The following is a 24,141-nucleotide window of genomic DNA, read 5'->3' on the forward strand; positions in this document are numbered from 1 at the left end:
TAAAGGTGGGCTGAGAAAATACATTGCAATAAAACATTGTATCATGTTTCGTATTGATAAAGAAAAATACATTAAAAAAAAAGATTTACAAATAAAATTCTGAATTGACTGCGTCCCCTGCTTTCAACAAAACAAGGAAAAAGTTAGGAAAAATCTGTGTTTTTATATGTTTTCATATCACCAGTTTTCAAAATATTTATTGTAAAATAACAAAATGTTTTAGCCAGTGTGTACAAGCCCTCTGTCTGCTTTGTTGTCCACACAATGGCAACCCCCACACACCCCCAGTTTGTAATCGTTTTACACGATGATGTAATCCCATCCTGTTCCATTACGCAAATTGAAAAAAATGTCATCATCGGCGAGCGGTGCGCCTGTGATTGGCCAATCCGGCTGTCAATCTTGTAAAAAGCGTGTGTGCGTCACTTCCGTTGTCAGGTGGCGCTGTCGCTGTGGAAAGATGCGATCAGCGGCGAGCGAGCAGGCTTTTCTTCCTTAATCGCTGCTTTTTTTCGGCGACAAGAAGGAGGCTTCAAGCGGTCACCCGACCCGCGGCGGTCCGTCCGGAGCCGTCGACAAGCAGAGAAATCCCCCCCAGCGAGAAATGTCGACGTTGTGAGGGCGGAGGACGACGCCAGACTTTTTTTTTTTTTTAACCCGGCGGTATCGGCTCGAGGTGAGCTAGCGAGTTAGCTTTGTGCTAGCCAGCTGTAACATTTCCTACTTTGTTTAAATGGCTTCTCTCCCCGACTTGACGCTCGTCATTCGAACCTTTTCGAACCCCGAAAATTCGAATGAATGTAGTAAATTAACCTTCGTTTTGCGCCAAATAAGTAGTTTGCACGGAAAACTTGCTGGTGTAGCGTACCCTCTTTGTGTGTGTGTTTGCCTGCCTCTTTGGAGGCTCCAACCTAAGGAATTCTAAACTTTTATTCCTTCCGAATTTTAGTCAAATGTTTCTGTAACTCCAACCAACACCAGTGGTAGTAGACGACACGTGAATGGGTTTTAATGCACAGTAAAATGACTCACTATCGTTTGTTGCAGGTTAAACATTAGTGGGGCACTTCATTAGGTACAGCTACAATATCTTAAGTCCATAAACCAATACAGCTCATAAAAATATGTCCTTGTTATGTTTATATTGTGCATACGTAACTCCCCTTTTTTTCTTTTTTTTTAGCTAGACTTACATAGTGCAACAGAGGTGGGTAAAGAAGCCAACATTTTATTCGATTTAGAGTACTTCGTTGTAATAATGTGCTAATTGAAGTGAAACTTATCCCTCCAAATAATTACTTGAATCACTGAAAAATTACTCATGTACTGTAACTTCTGACTCATTTTTCCCCCCTATTGGAGCATGAAGGTCAAATACACAAGAAGATAAAATAGGAATGTGCAACTTTGAGCAAAACTGGCAAATTAAATATTTACAAAACAACATGAATGTAGGCAAATTCAGACATAAGGAATGGTTCATAGCTATTCTTTTCTGTAATCCCATCCATGCGTTTTTCAATTCCGGTTGTCCTGACTCCGGGTGCAGATGAGCTGGAGCCTGTCTGGTGAGTGTATGTATGTTGCGGAGGAGCCACGTTTAGCCAGGGCTGTTAGTGGATGTTACGGAGAGTCTTTGCTTCTGGTGCATAACAAAAAAAAAAAAAAAAAAAACCTGTAAGGCTTTTATTTTAAAGGGCAATGTTGGATTAGTTTAAAACTGTATTTAAGCATTTTAGGATCATAGTTTGTGGTACAGCCAGGACCATAAATATTGGGACATTGACAGTTCTCATCTTTCTGGCACGAAACACCACTCCAATGGCAAGATGTGTTATAACTGAAGACTTTCAACTTTAATTTGAGGGTATTTCAATCCAACTCATGTGCATGGTGTTGGAATTACAACAATTTGTATATGCGATCCCCACATTTTAAGTTAACAAAATGAATGGGGCAATTGGCTGCTCAGTTGCCCCATGGTCAGGTGGGCATGTATGGCCACCCCTGGAACTGCTTCTGATGTTGTAACTATGTCACTACTGACAAAGCAGCAGGATGAATTTGGAAGTTTTTCGGGCAGTAATGATCTGTTCACGTTCATTCAAATGCGTCGGACGTCATCGGACTGCCCTTTACAATGCAGATGGACAATGACCCAAAGCATACTGAAAAAGCAAATATATATATATATAATTTTAATAATGTCAGTCACCTGATCTGAATCCAATTGAACATGCATTTCACTTTCTGAAGTCAAAACTGAAGGAAAAATGTTCCAAGAACAAACGTGAATTGAACACAGTTGCACAGAGGCCTGGCAGGGCATCACCGGGGATGAAATCAATTGTCTGGTGACGTCTGTGTTCCAGATTTCAGGCTATAATTGAGCGCAAAGGATTTGCAGCCAAGCACTAAAACGTGAAAGTGTTATTTGATTGATCATTTGCCCCTTATAGTGCAAGGCATATTTAAAAATTGATCCGCTGTTCACCCGATTTCAATGTAAATAACTTCAGATGAAAGCACATCGTGCTCATTTGATTTCAAATCCAGTGTTGTTTTCGCTATTAATAAATGATATCCCATTGCGCAGCACCTCAAAAAGTCAGAAAAGTAGTCTTTACATATCGAAATAATACCTCGTCTCAATTTACTCAAATGTTTATTTACATAGCAAATCTTTACCTGAACAGTTATCCTGTTGACTAAACGGCAGTAAGTGAATGCCCAGCTTAATTGTTCTGCCTGCTGTGTCACTCTGTTACTGGCATAGATGGATTAACAAATACGTCATTGTTAGTACATACTGTAAATATTGACTTTTGGCCGAATTAGGTGTACATGGAATCGATGTCTTACACCAACTTTGGCTGTTTCAGAGGTGCCTAATATTGTGGCTAAACTGCAGATTAGTTGTTTTAAAGTAGCATCCAGGCTAATTTTAACCGGTGGTAAGGTGACACCGTACCAATGCACCGGGAAACGTGACCCTCCGCGTGGGATTGTTATTATAAGACCTTTTCTCACCAAGTCGGAAGAAGGGAGCTTCAGGGTTAAAGTTGCACACCCCACTGTGGAATCGGCTTTAATGCAGGCGTGAACTCACCTCCGGAGGTGGAAGATTGCCGGATGATGGCACCCGCCCGCACTTGGTGTTGGACAGCAACTGCTTTCAGAATTGCAGAATTTTCCCGTACACAGGTGTAAACCTGACCTTGTTCTGGTGTTAAACGTCGCCTCCAGAAGGTGGTCGACTTGGTTACCCATTTTGTATCTGTCAGCAACTACAGGGCAGGAGACGTGTGTGCTAATTTCACACCACTGTACCGGCATTGAGGAATTCTTTTACAAACGGGGGCATCCACTCACCTTAGTTGCGGCGGGGATGCGACCTATAATAGGGGAGAATTGCCGCATTGTGGAGCTGTGGTGGGAAGGCCAACTTCAAAATCGTTTTGAATACAGTAATACATGGACGTTGATGCTTTGCAATGCTTTTATTCTCAAGTTGTTTGGTGGCGTGGCAGCCGACTTGACTCGTCTTCGCGGCTGGAGGCACTTCATAGCTGGAGGGCCAGTTTACATTGTCATCATGAACTTTTGCCACTAACATCATCAACGCGGCATCATCCTGAAATCCCGGTTCAATCGCAAATTAAGGATGCTGTAAAGCCTCTTACTAAATACACGGACATTTTCTATGTCACCTGTTGCCTGCTATTGCGGCTGGCGGCTAACCGCTATGCGAGTGCCCCGCATAGACTGCTAAGAGATGTCGGACGTCTGTTCAAAGAGAGTTTAATGGGCGAGGATGACTTTGTACACTTTGATGTTGACAGCCTGACACAGTTGCAGTTCTAACTTCTGATCCATTTTTAGCAAACCAAGCTTGGCCAAATGTGCCGTTTTAGCCAGCAAAATTTTGATAGCGTTTCTGACGTCAAATCGTCCCATCCTCATCTTTCTAGAAGGGAAAATACAGTTGTTTGCTACAGATTGTTAACTATATCAATTGGTTGTTGATTAAGTGGAATGTGTTATTTTTTCCTTCGGTATTCATAATTATTCTTTAATCAAGCAAAGATATCCATATACCGTATTTTTTGATTTGATAACATTACTCGATTATTTGATATAATTTTGAGTAAGATATCCATCCATCCAGTTTCTGTTTATCCGAATACCAAAATATTCAATAGCTGCAGCCATAGTACAGTTTGGTTGATTTTGTATTCCAATTTCCCACCCCTCCCCATTTCATGTTAGTGCCATTTATACAAGGCCGCAATGTGGTGTGGAATTATTTAGAAAAATTGTGGCTTTTACAGGCTGTGGAATGCAGCGTGACCTTGTATCCCCTGGCCAATCAAGGACATTGCCAATGTGGTGTTACTTTCTAAAGATGTTTGGTTGGCCTTCATTTTGTTTTAGGCTCCAGCAAGTTTGCGTTCGTTCTTTCATTTATCTTGCTTAATTTTATTATTGTTATTACTTTTTTTTTTTTTTACATCCGGCATGCTCTTGCACAAAGAAGTCCTGTGGGCGGATATCTAGCTGGACACCTTTTATGTGCTTTATTCGATTCTATTTAAGGGACCCGGCGTGTCCCGTGGGCACCGCCGGCATCACACCTCTCTCTATTTCTCTCGTCCTGTCTATCTTCCGCTTTTGCTGCAACATGATCTATAAGACTTGTTTGTGTTGTATGTAAGAAAAGAGACCACCGCATGCCGTCCCCGCGCTGATGTCATCTAGGTCGCCTCGCATTCGGCGGCGGTGCTGACCTTTGCTTTTTACATGTGACGGAAGCGGGGTTGTTTGGTATTTAGTAGCTACATGTGCTGCCTTGAGGAGCTGGTTGCCTTCTTGTGTGGGTAGCTCCTCCCGGTGAATCATTTACATTGCTCCAAGGTGCATAGACGATAATATTATAGCTCAAGTTTTGTTGGTTAGTGAACTCCTGCCTGTTCACAATATAGTCACAAATTCGTTTGACACATTCTGGTGTTTAAAAAAATAATAATTCAAATAATATGCAAGCCATTAATTTTTAAGAGTACATAAGATGCGTTTGAAATTTAGACCAGCACATGATAGATGATCTTGATACCAAAATGATATCAAGACTATGCAGTCTAGGAAGACTGACTGACCTGGTGCCAAGAATAGCACCTTGCAGCACCTGGTTTAACTTAAGCCAGTGGTCAAGTTGTATCAGCAACCACAATAACGGGGTCCTCGGTTTACAGCGCGTTCAGGTTTACGTCTTCACCAAAGGAACGAACCCCCACTGTAAACGTTTTAAATAAAATATTATTCAAGTACCTACTCGGTTGGTATTCCTAGCATTCTGTAAATTTACCGGTCATTTTTAGGCAAATTGGAACAAAGTGTAGTCTATCAACAATGGTAATAATTATCTCTATCAATAATTTATATGAAAAATACTTCTACACCCTAAATATGTATTTTTTTAATGCAATCCAAATAAGTAGAGCTTCTCGATAATGGAAAAAATAATAATCCCAATTATTTTGACAATAATTGAAATCACGATTATTCAAATGATCATTTATTTTTTGGTACAAAACAAGAAACATTACAGGAGACCCTTTTTCTCCTCCACTATTGTTTACGAGTGTGTTCTTGGGACTGATTTGTTCAATGCAGCTTGTTTTTTGTAGTTAACTTTCCCACAGTTTCTCAAATAACCTTATAGCTTCTAGTGTGACTCATTGAAGTTGTGCAACCACAATGATAAACACGTTCAGTTCATACTTCTAACAGCTGTGCATTAGTGTCGTTGGTGTTTTACAGGAAATAGATTTTTCCTGTCATTTCTTCTTCTTTTTTTTTTGCTTGCTCAAGTCGACGTGATGGCCTCTTCGTCAGCGTGACTTGGTGTCACGGGCGGTTTGCGCCATCGATGCTGTCTGTCAAAAAGCCTCGGCTCATCAGACTCGCTGGGCGATGACTAGCGGGGATGGGGACAGATGGGCGAGAGACATGACGATGACACGGTCTGCTGTCTGGGATCTCACACACACACACACAAAAAAAAAAAGCCTGACGGAAGTGAGAATTCGCAGCGGCTGCCAACTGTCCTGCCTGCGCTCCGGCCCCAAGTGCCAACTGGCGAGTGGCGCACGATCCGTTCATTCGAAAGGAGAAGAACATTGCTCGCGTGATTATAAAACCAACAAGTTACTTTGATTCACTCTGGCTTCCAAAAATCCTTGAATGTGTTTTTTATTACAATGCTTGGATTCTACTTGTGTGAGTCACCCTTCATTCAGCCAGAGCTTGAACATCGAATGTGCACGGAATTACTTTTCTTTACAGTGAACCCCCATTTATTGTAGGGAAAATGCGCCATACCCACCTGCAATAGGTGGAAATCCACAAAATGGACCACGTCAAAACATTTTTAAAGTAGTTTCACTGTTCCTTGCGCTTTAAACCTAGTTGAGCACACGAAAAATAAATTGCCAGTGTATAGAAAGTACTGTACATCTTGTAGTGTCTGGGTACATGCATGTGTCTTTTAAAATGTGAAGCCTTCACATTTATTTTCAAATCGTGGCCTCAACTCCTAATAGAATTTGATGCCGTGCCCCAGTTTACAGTAAATGTAAAAATGGTAGTTTAATACACTGTGCCCTGATCGTGAGCTTGTTTGGCGTGTAGAAAAAAATAACTGTTAAATGATGGCCCAAAAAATATTAATGGCCTAAAAACTCAGACTTGTTTGCTCATCTGCTTTTGTCTGTGCTTTCACTCCAGCGGGTGCATATTTATATTGTATCATGCGAAACTTGATAAGTGAGCATTTTTTGTACTGCAGGTACCAGGATGAAAGTAAGGCGCGAATATAAACTGCTAATTTGAACACCTTCCTTTAATTATAGTGTAGCGTAAGCTTTTATTAGCCCTGCAATTATGTTTTTTTTTTTTTTTATTGCAGCAAAGTGGAACGTAGCAGAATAGCAGCACATGACAATAATACAAAGAGTCAAACATTAGGCAGGGGTTACTAAAGGTTGGATTTATACAGCACGGTTTCAGGATACTCAATTGTTATTTTGTTTGTTTGTTTTTGCTCTCAATTGTAAAATTTGGGACATACGTCATGGCAGTTGGAGGTTACGCAACTAAACCGTACACTCTAACATTTATATTATATATTTAATATTGTTTACTTCAGTTTCAGTTCATTGTTGTCGCAGGCCATTGTTGATGCTCATGTAGTTAATTAAATTTGGGTGTTACTTGAAATCAATGGAATCAGACAAAAAATTGGAAATATACATAAAATCTGAATTGCACACTTCAACATGGAGTGTAAATTCGGCATTACACATCATATTCCCACCAAATTCTACGTTGCTATACTAGACAATTGTTGCCCAACCTTTTGGGTGAGGGAAATGTTGGTCACACCAAATACTGACTGGTGTAAATCCAGCCTGACTAGAATCAGATCGGAGGTTTACAGACCGAAATGTGCATAGATGCATTCTTTTGATACAACCGTATGAATATTTTGTGATATTGCTCGACTCATACAAACATCCTTGTTTTCTCAGTCATGGACAAGTTGCCCCCCCCCCCCCCCCCCCAACCTCATTTCCCCACACGCATACACAGATATGCCTTTTGTCATGCTTTCAACCTTCCAGAGCAGGTTTGACACGCGCGTCACACGCTCGGGGTGCATTTCGTCCTCTTTGGTGTCATCACCTGAGCATTTAAACGCATATCTCCGTCCAACGGCACTGGAAGTCGAAAGCGGTGAGTCATTGTTCTGCTCCGGCTCTAGGCAGTACTTACTTCCCTGTTACGGGAAGCCGGCGTAGTTTCATGGCACAGGAACGCGCTAAACAAAGCATACCTCTCAGGTTGGAGTCTTTTTTTTTTTTCTTCCTTTTTTTTTGTGGTGTCACACTGTCGCAGGCTTTTCTGGCATAGTCGAGTGCCTTGTCAGCCTTGTCGCTACACTCATGATGTCACGTCATGTGGAGGTCTGCACAGATAAGCCGGCAGATGTTCAGATAAAACGTGCAGATTAAGAGCGAAAGGATCAGGAATGATCTGAGAGACAATTTATAAAAAATAAAAAAAGTGGGGGTGGGCTGCATGTGTGTGTGTTTACTAAGTGAATTGCGAGATTGTTTGTCAGTGGTGATCGAAGCTAGGGTGTCATCCTCGACACACCGGCAGCCGTTATTGTGAATGGAGCTGTAATGGTCTCACATTGGCACCGAGGTGTTGGTCAACGTGTGGGAGGGACATTTTAAATAGGTCGGGAGGAGCTGCCCTGTGTTTTACCTCCTTTCACTTGTCTTCATGTGCTCTACCAAGCAGGACTTGCTCCCTCTCAGCTCTCGGTATTGTCTCATCTTCACCAAAGCTGTAGCAATGTGATTTGTTATTTATAGCATGGTGTGCCAGCGTTCATCTGGCGTTGCTCATCCTAATGTGATTTTCTTTTCTCTTTTTTTTTTTCCCCTGCAGAGCTCCAGTATGTCCAAGCGGCGTGCGTCGGAGAGAGGGGCCGGAGAGACATCGAGCAGGGCCGGCAAGCTGCAGTGTCCAGTTTACAGTGGGATATCTGGCAGCAACGCCAAGCGAGCTGGGCCGTTCATCCTGGGTAAGGAACAAGCGCATTTAGAAAGGTCTAGGCTCAAACTGTATACAGTATAAAACTAAAATAAATCCTGTATACTGTAATCAGTATTTTGCACATTGTAAAATTAGAATGAACTACTTTGCAGAATACATGAACAAGTAGGCATGCTTAGTTATTGCTGTACTTGGAGGTTTTTTTTTCCATTTGATTATTTTATGTTTATGTATTGGGTAAATATTTTATTTATTTATTATGACTTTATATAGCATAGTCTTAGTGATGGACTTTGCTCCATTCTTATTTTTAAGTACAAATTCTGTTCCATCACAACCATAGGAATGGAGTTCCGTTGTAAACCAAACTGTCAGTGTTTTCAAACCTGTATTTCCCATGCTTCTAATAGTCTGTGTGTTAAACAACACCTAAATAAAGGGCATTTCCGTGCAGTTAGGCTCCGCCTCTGGCGGTCGGTGAGGGACAAAATAGAACTACGGTACTCACCCTTTGACAACACAGAGAGACTGACAACTTGGTATCCTTTTGTAGGTATTTCTAGAATTACTTAGTAGTAGATATATTTACATTAAGCTTGGTAAATGTAATTGTTAATTTTTTTTGTACTGTAGACTGCCACTTTCAAATTCCATTTCACCGGAAAGTGAGGGTAACCTCAGAAACCAGAGGAAGTGTTTGTTTGGTGCATTTTACCAAGCAGCCAGGACAGTCTGTCTTCCGTCACTATGCTCGTGCTCTGGCAAAGTAAATTCTGTAATATCGATTCATCATCACCACTAGTATCCTTCTGTGTTGGAATCATCTAAATAAAAGCCTCAGAAAAAGAAAGCCACTTAGAGGTCACTCTTTACGTGCTGAGATTTGCTCGATTTTGACGTTTTTGCCTGACTTTTGAGGCGTATTTTTCCGCAAGACTTTAGCTGAACTTGAGCTTGGATCAAGTCATTTGTTTTCATGTCTGAGTGCCAGGCCAGTGTCTGTGTGCGCGCGTCTGTGTATCAAAGAGTCGCTGGGTGTCTGTGTGTACGCGCGCCTGAGACAAGAATGCAAAGAATTTTGCTGATCGCCATGACACAGACCGGCGAGGTCTGTGTTGACGCAAGCGTATGGAAGATGTGCTTTCTTCTCACTCCCGAGGCCCTCCTGACACGTCTCGTTTACTCTATGAGCCATCTGCAAAGCGCCAAACTAAACATCGCGCCTGGGGTGTTAATGGCCATGTGCAGGCTTCTTTTTTTTCTAATGAGCACACGCCAGTATGTTGCCGGCCTTTTGGTCATGCAGCTGTTGTGTTTTTTTTTGTAGGGCCTCGTCTAGGCAACTCCCCAGTGCCCAGCATAGTGCAGTGTCTGGCCAGGAAAGATGGCAGCGACGATTTCTACCAGCTCAAAGTAAGTGCCGTGCAACTTGAAGATCAAACATCAGCAGTGAACTTTTCACCTTCCCTTTTCTTGGTGTTTACTGTATGGCCTGGCACGAACAAACTAGTCTGTGTGCTCTTGCTTATTTGGGATAGCCAATATGTTACACAAGCGAGGGGCATCCAAAACGGGGTGGAAGGTAGCAGCCCCCCTGGAATGTACACTTCTAACACCCTCATCCGGAGTCGCCATGTCCTCAAAGCTGGCAATGGGGCAGGGTATACCCTGAACTAGTCGCCAGCCAATCACAGGGCACATGTAGGCAAACAATTATTCAAACCTATCGACAATTTAGTCTTTCAATTAACCTAACTGTTTTTGGAATGTGGGAGGTGGGGAGCTCAATATTCTGTCTTACAACCACCATCAATTAAACAGGCTTGCAAGTGTAAAAAAGATTTAAAAAAGTTAATTTAAAGGGAAACTAGGGTAAAAATAAATAAAAACACTAGACTAAGCACGATATTCTGGTTACTGTATTTCGTTTGTGGAATACGAATTAAGCGGCAAAATACACACATTTTTATCCATCTCAGGAGGCGGCCATTTTGCCACTTGGTGCTGACTGAAAATTACATCACAGTTTTTTAGGGCTCAGGTAATGACCAATCACGGCTCATCTGTTTTCTCAGTTTGATCATTTGACATTTGCAAGCCGAGCCCTTGGGCATTGTGATGTCAAAATGGCCCACCTGAAAGTCCTAAAAACAGGTGGATTTTTCTGCTTACCTCATATCCCACAAATCAAATATTGATAAAAATACCATATTTGGACTAGTGTGTGTGTGTGTGTGTGTGTGTGTGTGTGTGTGTGTGTGTGTGGGGAAGCATATTGTAAAGAAATGTTTTGACTTGGCGTCCCCTTTAAAGTAAACTCACTATAGGATGACGACATAGAGCTGTGTTGCCTTGGTGACCAGTTTCAGGCAAGTGTCTGGCTCCATGGGTCAACTGGCTCAAGTTGGCGTCCTTCCAACGCTTAAAAGGTTTCAGTGTCAAAACTGTCAACCTGAGGATCATCTTCAACTGGCAGTAAACTGTCAAAGCTGCCCCCGCAGTCTGACCCCAAAATTTCCTCTTGATGTTTTTCACCCTCGTCTGTTTTTGCAGATCTTGACACTAGAGGAGCGAGTGGACTCTGCTGGCGAGACGCAGGAGGAAAGGCAGGGGAAGATGCTGCTGCACACAGAGTTTTCCCTCCTGTCTCTTCTGCACAACCAGGACGGAGTGGTCCACCATCACGGCCTCTTCCAGGTAGCCGAAGCTAAGCAGTTTTTTGGGGTCAAACTATGTGCTAGCTCGGTGTCTGCCTCAGAGGTTCAGTTTTGAAACTCAACTCAGGCCATCTTATGGACTTAACTCAATTACATTTAAAGACAAAGTTCAAAATCAAATGTAACAAACAACTGAACAGTCTCCACACGCAAATTAATCTTGAGTTGTTTATGTCTCGGTTGGTGTTTAAATGAATAATATAAGTCAGACAGGCTCAGCTGTTTTTTTTTTACTGTCTGTATGTAAACAAAAGTAGTAATTACAGCCACTACCTATTGTTTACCTGACGGGAATTGGTAGGCGTCCATTTGAGGTTGCTGTTTAATTGTCTTAAGTGAATGACACACCCGACTAGTAATGGTGGAATGGTATCTACTCAGGGAATGCCATCTATTCGAGGAAAGACGATTTGATTGATAGACACCAACAGCCAGCTTTCTGTTTATTCCTTCAGAGTGTTTTGCTTCAATAGGAGTGAGCTCACCCTTAAGACAAGAGCCTTCTTTATCCGCTGTCATTCACTCTTCATAGCCTCATCCATTCACACTATTCCCCTCGCCCCCTCCCTCACCTGCCCTTCCCGTCGGCCTCCCTCTTAACTTTGTTATTGTTCTATCTTCCCGTCTTCGCAGAACGGCGACGGCGGCCCGACCTGCGCTCTGATTCATTTACGTCTGCCGTATTGATCAGATTAGTGTTGCATCCACACCGGGAGATCAAGATGATAGAAGCTTTCAGAAGCGCCGGCTAGAGCTTAAAAAAGAAATAGGAAAAACACATACAGACGTTATACAGAAATCAATGCGCTCTGCTTTTAGAGAAGCTGCTAGGGGAAGTTGAAACATTACACTTGGATTCTATGGATAAACATGTACTTTTTTTCTTTTTTTTAATTATATGAACACGACAGACTCCACACATGACAGAAAAAAAATTCTCCTGCGTACTTGAGATAACAGCATACCACACACAGCTGATGTCATCTAATTATGTGGTTGTGGGATGATGTGTTGCTGTTAGTTTGCCTCTTTGCAAAGGCGGCTGAATGCTGTGTCTTCCGCTAAAGCCCCTCAACCATTTCACGGGATCTCTGTGCCAGAGAGTGCTCGCTCCCCCGCATCACTTGAACTCGTGCGTTGCAGGACCGAGCCTATGAAATCGTGGAGGACCCCGAGGCCAACAAGTCGCGCAAGATGAAGAAGCGCATCTGCCTGGTGCTGGACTGCCTGTGCGCGCACGACTTCAGCGACAAGACGGCCGACCTCATCAACCTGCAGCACTACGTCATCAAGGAGAAGAGGCTAGGCGAACGCGAGGCTATCATCATCTTCTACGACGTGGTGCGCGTGGTGGAGGCCCTGCACAAGGTGAGGTTCTGTCAGCTTTTGAAATTGTTTTTTCCACATAGGAAATATTCTATTATTACACACACATGCACCATGAGCTGACAGCCCTTTCCCTTCTGTGCCTTTCCTGTGTGTAGAAGAACATCGTGCACCGAGACCTCAAGCTGGGAAACATGGTGCTGAACAAACGGTAAGACTTAAAAATAAGCTGCCGCCTGGCTTTTGCCAGTAAGTCATTTTCTCCGGTTGGTGCAGAGGCCCACGTGTCGCACGCAGTCGACTCGACACCCGAGCAGAGGGCCACATTCTTATCCTGACAGCGGGATCAGTCATAGGAAGACTCATTGGCCGACTTACTGTCTGCGGGTTGAGTAACTGAGCTGTTTGGTTTGCTCGGTACAGCCCGCCACTGCTTTGGTCTGCAACCTCGTTTGAGCCAAAGTCTAATCATGCACATGCATGTGTTGCTCTACATGCGAGAGTTTAGTATTGTCACATATTGACTAAGGTTGCAAAGGGGTGGAACATTTACATGGGAATTAAGGGTTTAATGGAAAGTTGTCATATTCATATTTTGTTTTGTCATAAGAAGGCATCCATGCAAAAATAGATACAGTAGGTCTCCTTGGCCACATGTCAGGGCATTACAGTATGTTAAGCTACACTCAAAAAATCCCAGGTGTGGAGCTTGATGATGCTGACTGCTTATGGACAACAATAATACCTGCCCCTCACATGCCCTCTTGCGCAGGTTTATTACAGTAATTTCTGGACTACAAGGCGCACCTGACTATAAGCAGCGCTAGCCAAATTTGGGGAATACTACACATATAAGCCGCACCCGACTGTAAGCTGCAGGTGTTTTTAATCTTACCGCACCGGGTTCCCGCTACTTTATTTTCCATATTGAAGGTGCAAATTGTCTCGCTCTGTCTCTCCTACTGTATTTGGGCTCGTTTGGTTTGTTTTGCTCTGCCAGAAGCTCATGCGCTTCCTTTATAGTGCGCCCCTTTGTGATCTGATGGACAATCCGCACCTTTGTATTAGCCGCAGGGTTGAATGCAAGTGAAAAAAGTAGTGGTTAGCACTCCAGAAATTACTTTAATGTAATCAACTGATCAATTATTTTTAAAATCAGATTACTCATTTAATCAATGAGATGATCAATACTTGATTTGAAAAAAATATTCAATAGCTCCTACTTGTACAAAAATATTTGACTTGCATGAAAAGTGAATGTTTTGGTCTAGATTATGCAAAAATATTTTCCCCAGCTGTGTTTAGATTCTGTAATTCCTGTGTCATTTATATATTCTCATAAATTCATTTCAATTCCCATGGAAAGTGTCCAACTTGACACCAAAAAAAACCCGGGACTTTTGCAATTCTGTATTGACAAGTCTGTATCCCAGACATTAGCCCTCATTGACCCCCAGTTGCATTGATGTTCAAACAGTGGAGTGCTTTAGTCAGGAGGGTGGCGCGTTGGAACAGTCCGTCCCCGCTGGAGACAAAGGAGAGTCCTGCCAAAAGGGCCCATAGCTCACAGCTGACTCACTCTGCAATACACGTACACGCATGCACGCACGCATACACACACATTGTCATAATTTATTTACCCTTCTCCTGCTCCCCCCCCCATTTCCTGCTTCCATTGTCCACGCGATTTGTCTCCTTTTGTCATATCCTTTTTCACTTTTCCCGTCATGTCCGCACTGTACCTCCACCCCAATTTAAAGTCCTCCCTCCTCTCGCTTTTTGTTGCAATCCATTGACATGCTCAGCAGTTGGTGTACTAACAGTGTCGTTTCCTGATGCTGCCTCCATTACAGCAGGATATCGTGAATCAATTTGATCCCAACGTGGCTGACGACACTCGGCGCGCGATTGACTTTCTGCATTTTTAATGTATTCTCGAATGTCTGCAACCATTCATAGATGCACTCTGTGCATGAATACTGGTTCTGTTACTCGCTGATTTGCATTAGCAGGATTGTTGTGTATGACAGGTAATCCCCAATGAGATATACAGTCAGCAATATATGTTTTTGGCTATACCACTATTGCTCACTAAACCCTATATTGACTAAATTAAAACACAGTGGTCACAGAAATAACTTGAATCTGACAAAAGTAATACTTTTTTTAATGAATAGTAATATTAACCACTGAAGATCAGATATTGCTATTGAATTGTGGCTCAACTGAATTATAAAAAAAAAAACATGATGGTACCCCGAGAAAAGATTGAAACTAATTTGACCATTAGTACATGTTTAACCAAGGTGTGTCCTCCAATTAGCATAACAAGTGTCTTCAAACTTATAATTAGTCAGTCAGCCTATTTAAAGTATGATAATTAGTCAACTGTGCTGTTTGTTGACATGGTGTATACCACACTAAATGTGCTCTCAGGGGATTAGAAGGAAGATGATAGAGAAAAACGTTAAAGGTTAAGGCCAGAAGACCATCTCCAAGCAGCTTTATGTTATGTTTGACTACTGTTGCACAATTAAAGCGCCACGGGGCTATAACCAACCTCACTGGAAGTTGTCCGCAGGAGGAAGATTGATGACAAATTGAAGAGACGGTAATACGAATGGCACTATTCCTGCCATTACCATTTTTTTTTTTTTTTAGATCACAGAGACCCTTGGCCCCACTCATGAGGCAAACATGCAATTTCACCAAGCCCATCTCCGGCACGAGAATGGCAAAGACGTGATGCGCAAGGACAAAAGAGCAGAGCTCGCCTCAAAGGACGCGTTTATGCCGAGAGCGCCCTTGAATCGCTGCTTTTGGCCTTCCTTTTGTGCACACCGCTGTATGATCTGAATTTAACACCCTTGAAGGGCTGAACAGCAAATAGCATCTCGGGAGAAAGAAACGGAGGGTTAGATGGACTTGAATTGGCTGGAACAAAAGTGTGTGTGAAAGTGAGAAAGAAGAGGAGGAAGCTGGTGACCTTTTTTTTTTTTTTCTTTTTTTTAAAGAAAGCACGTGTCTGGAGAAAGGTTTCACATATGTGGCGTGGTTACACAAGAAAGTTGCGTGTCTGTAAATTTGTTGCCTGTTTTCCAGCTTTATAAATACAAATCCATTTGCCAGCTCATCGCCATGCAGTCTTTGGTAATCAACAATCATCCTCAGCCGCAAGTTGACTCATATGTTTGTCCAAAGTGTTCTGTTTTTTTCCCTTCTTTTTCTTTATTTCATTTTCCCTCCCCCAACTGAACACAAAGCCCCCAAAATCCCTCATGTCGTGCAAGCTTGTCTCTCTATTAACGATATTAATCACACTGCGCTGAGGGTAATTTGCACTCATTATTTTTTTCCCCTCATACCACGTTTCCTCAATACTGGCTTCTACTCTAATAGAAGCCATACCGGAATTAAAAGCATAAAGTTACTGTATATGGCTCCTAAATTTACTTTGCCTATCATTCAGTATGGTTGGGGACTCCAATGACATGTCTGGTGGTTTTAATTCATTTGCTGTTTTTGTGTGTGTTCTTGCAGGACGCATCGAATCACCATCACCAACTTCTGCTTAGGAAAACACCTGGTTAGTGAGGACGACCTGCTCAAAGATCAGCGAGGAAGTCCCGCCTACATCAGCCCCGATGTGCTAAGCGGTGAGTGTCACAATAAATGACATCTTAGATGTTCTCCAGCTAAGAAAAGTTGCGTTAGGGTTCTATTGCGTAACTCTTATAAGCCTAGTTGGTTGTTTTTCATCCTAGGACCGGAGTTGTCTTGCGACACGGGACTAAGGAAAACATGAATTAGTGTGTTCTCATCACTGCATGTGCAGGGGAAGCTGCTTTATCTTTCGTGAGAACTCTTTGACTATGAAAAGAAGAAGTCAGCATGCAATTGCTCGGCTTTACAATGGGGAAAGTAAATGTTGACTGCTCGTCTTCGCTGCTTGACTGGCGCTGTGTGCTAACAAAATGCGGGAAAGCTGTACGTGTGTGTGTCAACATAACGTGACTGGCATGCAATTAAAAGCAAGCGTCAGTGACTCACGCACAGATGACTCATTGGAGAGAAACCACTCCCATATACCCTCCACTACTGTACTTGTGTGTGTTGTTGCGAGTCCTTGTGTGTGTTTGTGCATGTGTGTCTTTGTCTCACTGTGTGAGACTTTGTGTGTGTATTTTATGTGCATACACGTTTGTTTGTGTCTCTCTGTATGTTCGCAAGTGTTCATGTGCTTTTACCAAATTGCCTGCTGCTGTTGCTGTGACAACATTGTCCATATACAGCGTGACGTACCCTTTCTCCTCACTCGTGTCAGCTGATTGGACGGCTCAGAAGGTTAATTGTACCGGCTTTGCGTTAATGTGGCAATTTTGCGGAAATGTAAACTCACACGGACTCGGCTTGTTTGCCTTTACTCATCCTGTTAACCATTACACCCGCCGCCTTCACAGGGACTTTCTTATCACCCTGAGTCACCGAGGGTCAAAGTTGTCCTTGTGCAAAACAAAATGTTTAGCTGAGTGTTAATGTTGGCAGTACATTAGCTTTTATATGGCCACATACTGTCACGAAAAGCTGCTAATGTTGCGTAAAGAAAGTTATGTTCCAAGAAGGATCATAAATGCCAACTCTGATAAGAAATGTGGTCTGTATATGTTGGGTCAGAAGCTGTAATATCAGACAAGTATTTATCCAAATCTGCATTTGAACCACAATTCAAATTGAAAATCACATTGTGTTTAAAAGCTTATAGCTTTGTGAAATCCAATCACATTATATCATAATTGGTTTCTAGATGTTTGTAGCAAATATTTATAAACACCTCTTGTTTTTTCAGGTCGCCCGTACCGGGGTAAGCCCAGCGACATGTGGGCTCTCGGCGTGGTCCTGTTCACCATGTTGTATGGCCAGTTCCCTTTCTACGACAGCATACCTCAAGAGCTCTTCCGCAAGATCAAGGCCGCTGAGTACTCCATCCCAGAGTGAGTCCCTGACATGATGCAGTAGTTGCAAAAAGTTGGGAATATATTTGGCTTTCGGTTGAAATTCCAGGACGATATTAAAAATGTGCTACAAATCAACTTAATTTGACCTCTAAACATTTGAATGCACTTCAATGCCTTTTTGTAACTTCATGATGTCAAAATGTGCACAATGTAATGACAAGGACTGTTTGAATTCCAATTCTAATTGGGCCAGAAAATTTACTGTTCAATTCTCTGATCCAATACCGGTTGTGAATTTTGTTTTTCAGCTCCTTGTTGGAGGAAAGCAAGTTGCGTAAAAAATAGTGAAATAATGAATGGCTGCAATCAGAAGTTTAGGAAAGGTTATCGTGCATTTTAGCTTCATCCTGAAATTCCACCTGAAAGCAGAATATCTCTATTTTATTTTATTCAAAAGTTGTGTGTAACGTAAATGTGGCCCGCAGAGATGGCCGCGTGTCCGAGAACACAGTGTGTCTGATCCGAAAACTGCTGGTGCTCGACCCTCAGCAGAGACTTACCGCCGGCGAGGTGCTGGAGTCCCTTGGTGACATCATTGCCTCTTGGTAAGTACGCCAATGAATCCTTGGATAACAACTGTGCCAACTTGTGCTTTGCAATATTGCCTTTAAATCAAATGTCTGTTTCATATATGGAAAATAATTTGAAAATGATTTGGTGCAGTTTGCAAAAAAAAATCATGAAAACGTATTCTTTATCGATTTTAAATTTGCAGCCTTAATGCCAAAATTTCCAGTTTACAAAGAACTAGTTTGAGCATTGAAGAGTCACGTGGCATGAGAAGACTTGCTCAATTACTGGCTTCTTTTACATTTTTGGCCTTGAAGTGTTTTTAACACATTTACTATGGGGCAGCAGGTTAGTGATATTCACGGAGCCTACTGATTTTTACATACATACAAAGTCGTGTTACAGTTTGGGCGCAGCTCTCTTCATGTCCACTAGAGTGTAAAGATCATTCATGTTGTTACATTACAGGCAGTCAGTTTCATCACTAAGCGGCCCGCTGCAGGTGGTTCCGGATATTGACGATCAGATCAACCACCCAGAGCATCTACAAGAGGTAAAGTTTACATGGACTGATCAGTTCCTTTACTCAAGTTAACACTCAGTGAGTTGAAAACAAAAAAAACACAAATGAAATTATTTATTCAATTGGATTTCTTTTTTTCTAGGCCAAAGTGACGGAGGAGTCGTCGCAGTACGAGTTTGAGAACTACATGCGTCAGCAGCTGCTGCTGGCCGAGGAGAAGAACACGTTCCACGAGGCCAAAAGCTTCCTCAAGCGTCACTTCAACAACCTGCCGCCTGTGCGGCGGCTAGGCCACGACGCCCAGCCCGTCAGCCCGCTGGACGCCGCCATCCTGGCGCTGCGCTTCCTCCGCAAGTAGACCCCCAAACCGAACTCGCATCCATGTGTAAGGTGGTAGGCATTGGGCCATGGCGGGTGAAACAAAGTGTGGGGCAGAACTGCTAAAGAAAAGCCCTCAGTTCACCTTCTAGTCACTGTGCAACCCCCCATCCGCATTGTCGCTGTGTATTTCGGAGCTCCTGAGCAATACAGGACAACCATCATGTAGCAGCACCTCCACCTTCCCATCATACCTCCTTCCTTCTACTGTTGTCCCGTTTTGGAAAATCTTCAAATCAATCTACCTCTCCGTCTCTTCTTCTGTGTTGGTAAACCACGCTCACTGTTCTACAATGCCACCGGTGACATTTGTGCTTTTCCCGTCACGCTACGGGGAAAGAAACAACAAACCCCTCTTCAGTGGTTTTCCGCTAGGGGGTGTAAAATGGAATAAGCTTCTTTTTTTTTTTTTCTTCTAAAATCATTATGACCTTGGAGTAGCATTTTTCATATCCTATTGAAGACGGACATTATGGAAGCGCGCTTTGGTACTGGTCGTCTCGTCCCTGTGGAGATCTTTTTCCTAGCATCAGGCAGCTAGCGTGCGGAAACCCTGGAAAGTCACTACGCCAAGACCACCGATGAGGCCCAAATGTTGGACGCTGCCACGTTATCCTCTTTGGTGCCACAACCAAAAATCACACCCACACACACACAAAAAAAACAAACTTTGGAAACGCCACGGAACTGGTACCCAACGCCTCATTCGGAATTTAAATGGCTTCCAGGTAGTCCGACGAACGACGGATGAAAAGTTTGTTTTTGTTTCCGGTATGAATGTGAATGACACTTTTGACATGTTTGCATAGCCAGGTGTGTGTGCGCGCGTGCCCGAGCCGTCCACCTCGGCAGCCATCTTTAAGCTATCCTCCAGTCTTTTGACGCTTTTCCACGGCACAGTACTGGCTCGGCTCGGAAAACCGCAAAATCCTCGCAGCATTGAACACATCAGCCACGGAAAGGGAGAGACAAATTTAATGCAAGGCCAGCGATTTTTAAAATGGGCACTGCAGCCAACAGGAGACTGTCGAGTATACAGTGTCAGGTACAGGTACTTCTTTTTTTTTCTCACTGTTTGTATCAACCGGTCGGACTATATTATCTCAGTATTGTGACTTATAGAGATTAGGTTCACATTTTGCAGCTAAGATTTTTTTCCTGATGGGCTTTGCTTTCATTTCATTGTTCATGGTTCTGACAACATGCATGATGATGCAGATGAATCTTTGCGCAGCACTCTGAGACATAACTTATAAGAGCGCATTTATAATCACTTCTCTCAGACTTATTGGTACAACAATACACCAATACACCGTGGAGATAAATGTGCCACGGAGAAATCAGTCTATTTGTGTTGGGCGCAATTAACGGGTGGCAACGCAATATGGCCGCCAGTGGCTTCTCTTCTCGCCCCAGTGAGTAGGCGGCATTAGCAGTCCAGGTTTCCAGGTCTTCCACTTAAGCATGTTAATTTTCTGGCATTAGATTTATAGTAGAAACTGTGGAGAATAAGCCCAGCTACGCTAACCCCCCCCCCCCCCCCACATTTTTTAGCAGAGTCTCCTTGAACCGCGACGTCCGTGTGTAGGAGAAGGTGCAGTAATATACTCCATAGTCTCCACTTGGCTGCAGTGGCCCGTTTTCTTGCTGCCCTCAAGTCTCCTCTTGGATAAAAGGTGCTTCCTTCCCATGGCTGATTTAGTTTTTGTGTTCCCCCGCCATACAAAACCACGGAAACTGCCAAGCAGGCGCACTCATTTTATTGGACTGCATAGCAGCACTAAGCTAACATTAGCATGTTTAATTTTTGTCCTTTCGAGCTCCTCACACTGCACGTCACGTCATCTGTATTGTGCTTGAAACTCCAGCCGACCAGAAATTGTACCTCCTCGTAGTGCGTGGAGAGTAGAGCCAAGTGGGTACGGTGTGGTGGAAAAGCGTCTAAATAGTGTTTATTATCTGGCACACTGTGAAAAGCAGACCAACACCGAGCTAGCCCTTGCTTGTGTATTAGCAGCCCCCTCATGTACATGCATGTATTATTCCACTTGTAGGTGCTTGGTGATTCATACTGTAATATTTCTTTTGTTGTAGTTATTTTATTTTTTATTTTTTTCTGGTTGCCTTGGATTGCGGTGACTATTTACTTAATCAAGATTATTTTTGGGGGGCGAAGCTAAGCACTAGCGACTGTTAAGCGACTTTGCTGCAGGCTCAATTAGACTTTCTACTATTTATGTTTGCATCCCAACCTCATTCACTTGTCATTTTCAAGGTGGATTTTATTTATTGCTCTCTCAAATATTTTTTTGCTCTACGTTATCAGCTACAATTATGAAAAAGTAGCGCTTTTTTTTCTCTCCACCATCTGGACCCCAAACTTAACTAAAATACATCATGTACTTGCCATAAACCACATTTCTTGCCATATTACCAACATTTAAGCTGCTCTGACTTATGCCTAGCTTTAATTATTATAATTTTATTTAAATATATAAAACTCCCAAGTTTTTCTTCCTTCTTCAGAATCATTCAGTTCATTAAAAAAAAGAAAATACCCATCAAGAAAATGAGTAGGATTTTCCATATCAGTATTGTAGTAGTTACTCAAAATGCTGATGTGAAATGATAATGGGCCACAGGATGGTAATTAGAGGTAGAATGTACTTACTAAATGTAAATGTCATCTCGTCCCCTGCCCCCTCACACCGCCAGGTTGGTTTTTCACTTGCAGCTGTGTTGCTACTGTGGTTTTGAAAAGCATGAAAGTAATGCAATGTGGAACTGAAATGCATGATGTTGCCACAGTTCTGTGCCACTTATTTAGTAACAAGAGTGTATTTTGTATATATTTTTTTCTTTCCGTTTTTCCCACTTATTTTATTTAAGAGCAAAAATGTATCATATTTCCAAAAAGTTGTTTTGGATTTTTTTTCCCCCACTGGGTTCCTTCCACTGATTGAATTTAAAAAAAAGAAATCATATTTTTCCAAAAAATAGTGACACATTTTTATTTATATTTTTATTATTTTGTAGCAAAATGACATCTATTTTTCCAGAAGTTTATTTTGTCTTTAAATATTCCCCTAGGTTAGCTCCATTAATTTGTATAACAATTGAAATCTTGAAATATTCTTGATTACACAAAGAAAAAGAATGAAACTACCAATATTTCCCTTTTTTTTCCTCCTATTTACTTTGTGAGAAGTGCGAGTGGGTATCAATTATTTACTTCAATTTCATTTTATAGTATTTTTGTAGCAGTAATTGTTTGATTATTTTTTTCCACTGATATTCCCTCAATTAGTTTAATGGCCAAAACGCACCAATAACCCAAGATTTCTACTTGGTTGAATGTATTAATTTTATTTGCAAAAAATTTACATTTTCCCCATCTTACAGTTAAAAATTATTACTAAAAAAATTTTCACACTTGCTTACATCCACAACACTGTTTTCTACCCTCTAATCTGCCCCCATTTTCGTAGCAAAAACTGCATTCATATTTTTCCACACAGCAAATTTTATTTTCCTCCCAAAACATTTCACCTTTTCACCACCGGTTTAGTAGCAAAATTTTATTTACTTTTTGAGGTTTTGTTTTTTAAACAAAATATTCCCACCCGCTTTGAAGTGTACTGTAATTGGGTATATTTTGGACATATTGCTGACGTGTTTAAAGCGATCCTATGACAAGGCAGATGTGTTTTGGTCGTCGTCTTCGTAAGCTGCTTGGTCATCTTTGGGGGCATCTAGTGACACAATGACATTATTGTACAGATAGAAAATCACCTTTGTAAAAAAAACAAAAAAAAACATATTTTTCTACTTCATCAGAAACTACATGCATGTCAGCAATAAACTTTGATATGGAAAATTAGTCTTGTGTGTTGTTTTTGGTGATTGCAGAGCTTACTTTTGACCAGTAGGTGGCGAGGTTTCTTTAATTATGAACTAGGTCAACGATAGCCTGATTTTATGTTGTCTGTTGGCATATTCTTGCCTTGTCATTTGATTAATCATGAATAAATATTTTTGAGTTATTTAAATGTTACGTTTTAATAATAATATTTGCATAAATTGTACCACAGCTGTATGGCTAGAAAGGTGTCAAAGTTAATCAACAATGCTCGAGTTAGATGTATACACATGCTATGGTGTTGTCTTATATAAACATATGGTATTTTAATTTTCAATTTTAGTAGATAATTTTCCCCCCCAATATGAATTACATCAAACGTGCTTGCATTTGATGTGGTTTAGTGATAAATGTGTAAATATTTCTATGATACTGATGTTATTTCTATTGTATTTTACCTGCATTGTTATACTGTAATTATATATATATATATTTTTAGATTTATGATTTATTATAATATTTGTTATAAATGTTTTGAAAAGTCTCAAAATTCTAAAATTAAAAATCAAATATATATTCGATATATGGTGGAACCTCGGTTTACTAATTGAATCCATACTGTGACTACATACAAGATCCAAAATGTTTGTAAACCAGCGTAAGGTTTCCCATTGAACTGAATTTAAATGCAAATAATCCGTTCTGAAGTTATATTTACCATTATTATTATTATCGTCTGTTTGGAAATGGAGTGCATGAAGAAATAACCCTGTGTTCGCAAGCAAATCTGTAGATTTTGTCCAAACTAGTAAGATCACAAACATGACCATCATTCTTTTTTCGAACAGTAATAAGTTTAGGCTTTATAACACTTTTGCTAGCAGTTTTCACTCTCTTTGTAGCCACACAGATGGCTAGTTTAGAGCAAATAATGATAGATGCAAGGTTACTTGTGTTTGAAAATGTTGTTCATAAACTGTAGTTAAATTCATTTTTTTATGTTTTCCTATTTTCCACAAATTTTCTGCAGTGCTCATGCGTAGTCCCTAAATGTGATTGGTGATGTTAACACCGAGCAGCTGGGCCTTGAGGAGAACCATCTTCGGAGCCAATGCATGACTACAGTACGTCACACATCTGCAATGTTTGCTTAATTCCCCTGGAGAGCTTATTGTGCATTTTGGTGAC

At 41.6% G+C, this 24,141-nt stretch overlaps 1 protein-coding gene across 2 annotated transcripts; it reads left to right on the top strand.

Annotated features, from left to right (window-relative positions):
* Positions 1 to 444: 444 nt before the first annotated feature.
* stk40 (serine/threonine kinase 40) lies at positions 445 to 22,974 on the top strand. 2 transcript variants are annotated; one of them, XM_086079032.1, is made up of 11 exons: positions 445 to 676; positions 8,518 to 8,653; positions 9,953 to 10,038; positions 11,179 to 11,322; positions 12,486 to 12,710; positions 12,827 to 12,879; positions 16,209 to 16,324; positions 17,515 to 17,659; positions 18,109 to 18,228; positions 18,662 to 18,746; positions 18,859 to 22,974. In XM_086079032.1, the coding sequence occupies exons 2-11, from the start codon at positions 8,527 to 8,529 to the stop codon at positions 19,072 to 19,074; spliced, it is 1,317 nt and encodes a 438-aa protein (XP_085935158.1). In that variant the 5' UTR covers positions 445 to 676; positions 8,518 to 8,526; the 3' UTR covers positions 19,075 to 22,974. The 2 variants fall into 2 exon arrangements, with proteins under 2 accessions (XP_085935158.1, XP_085935159.1); XM_086079033.1 differs by lacking the exon at positions 445 to 676 and adding an exon at positions 8,253 to 8,390.
* Positions 22,975 to 24,141: the final 1,167 nt, after the last annotated feature.

Source organism: Leptonotus elevatus, chromosome 6 (genome assembly GCF_054856555.1).
Source record: "Leptonotus elevatus isolate MCC_2025b chromosome 6, RoL_Lele_1.0, whole genome shotgun sequence".
Classification (NCBI taxonomy): Eukaryota; Metazoa; Chordata; class Actinopteri; order Syngnathiformes; family Syngnathidae; genus Leptonotus; species Leptonotus elevatus.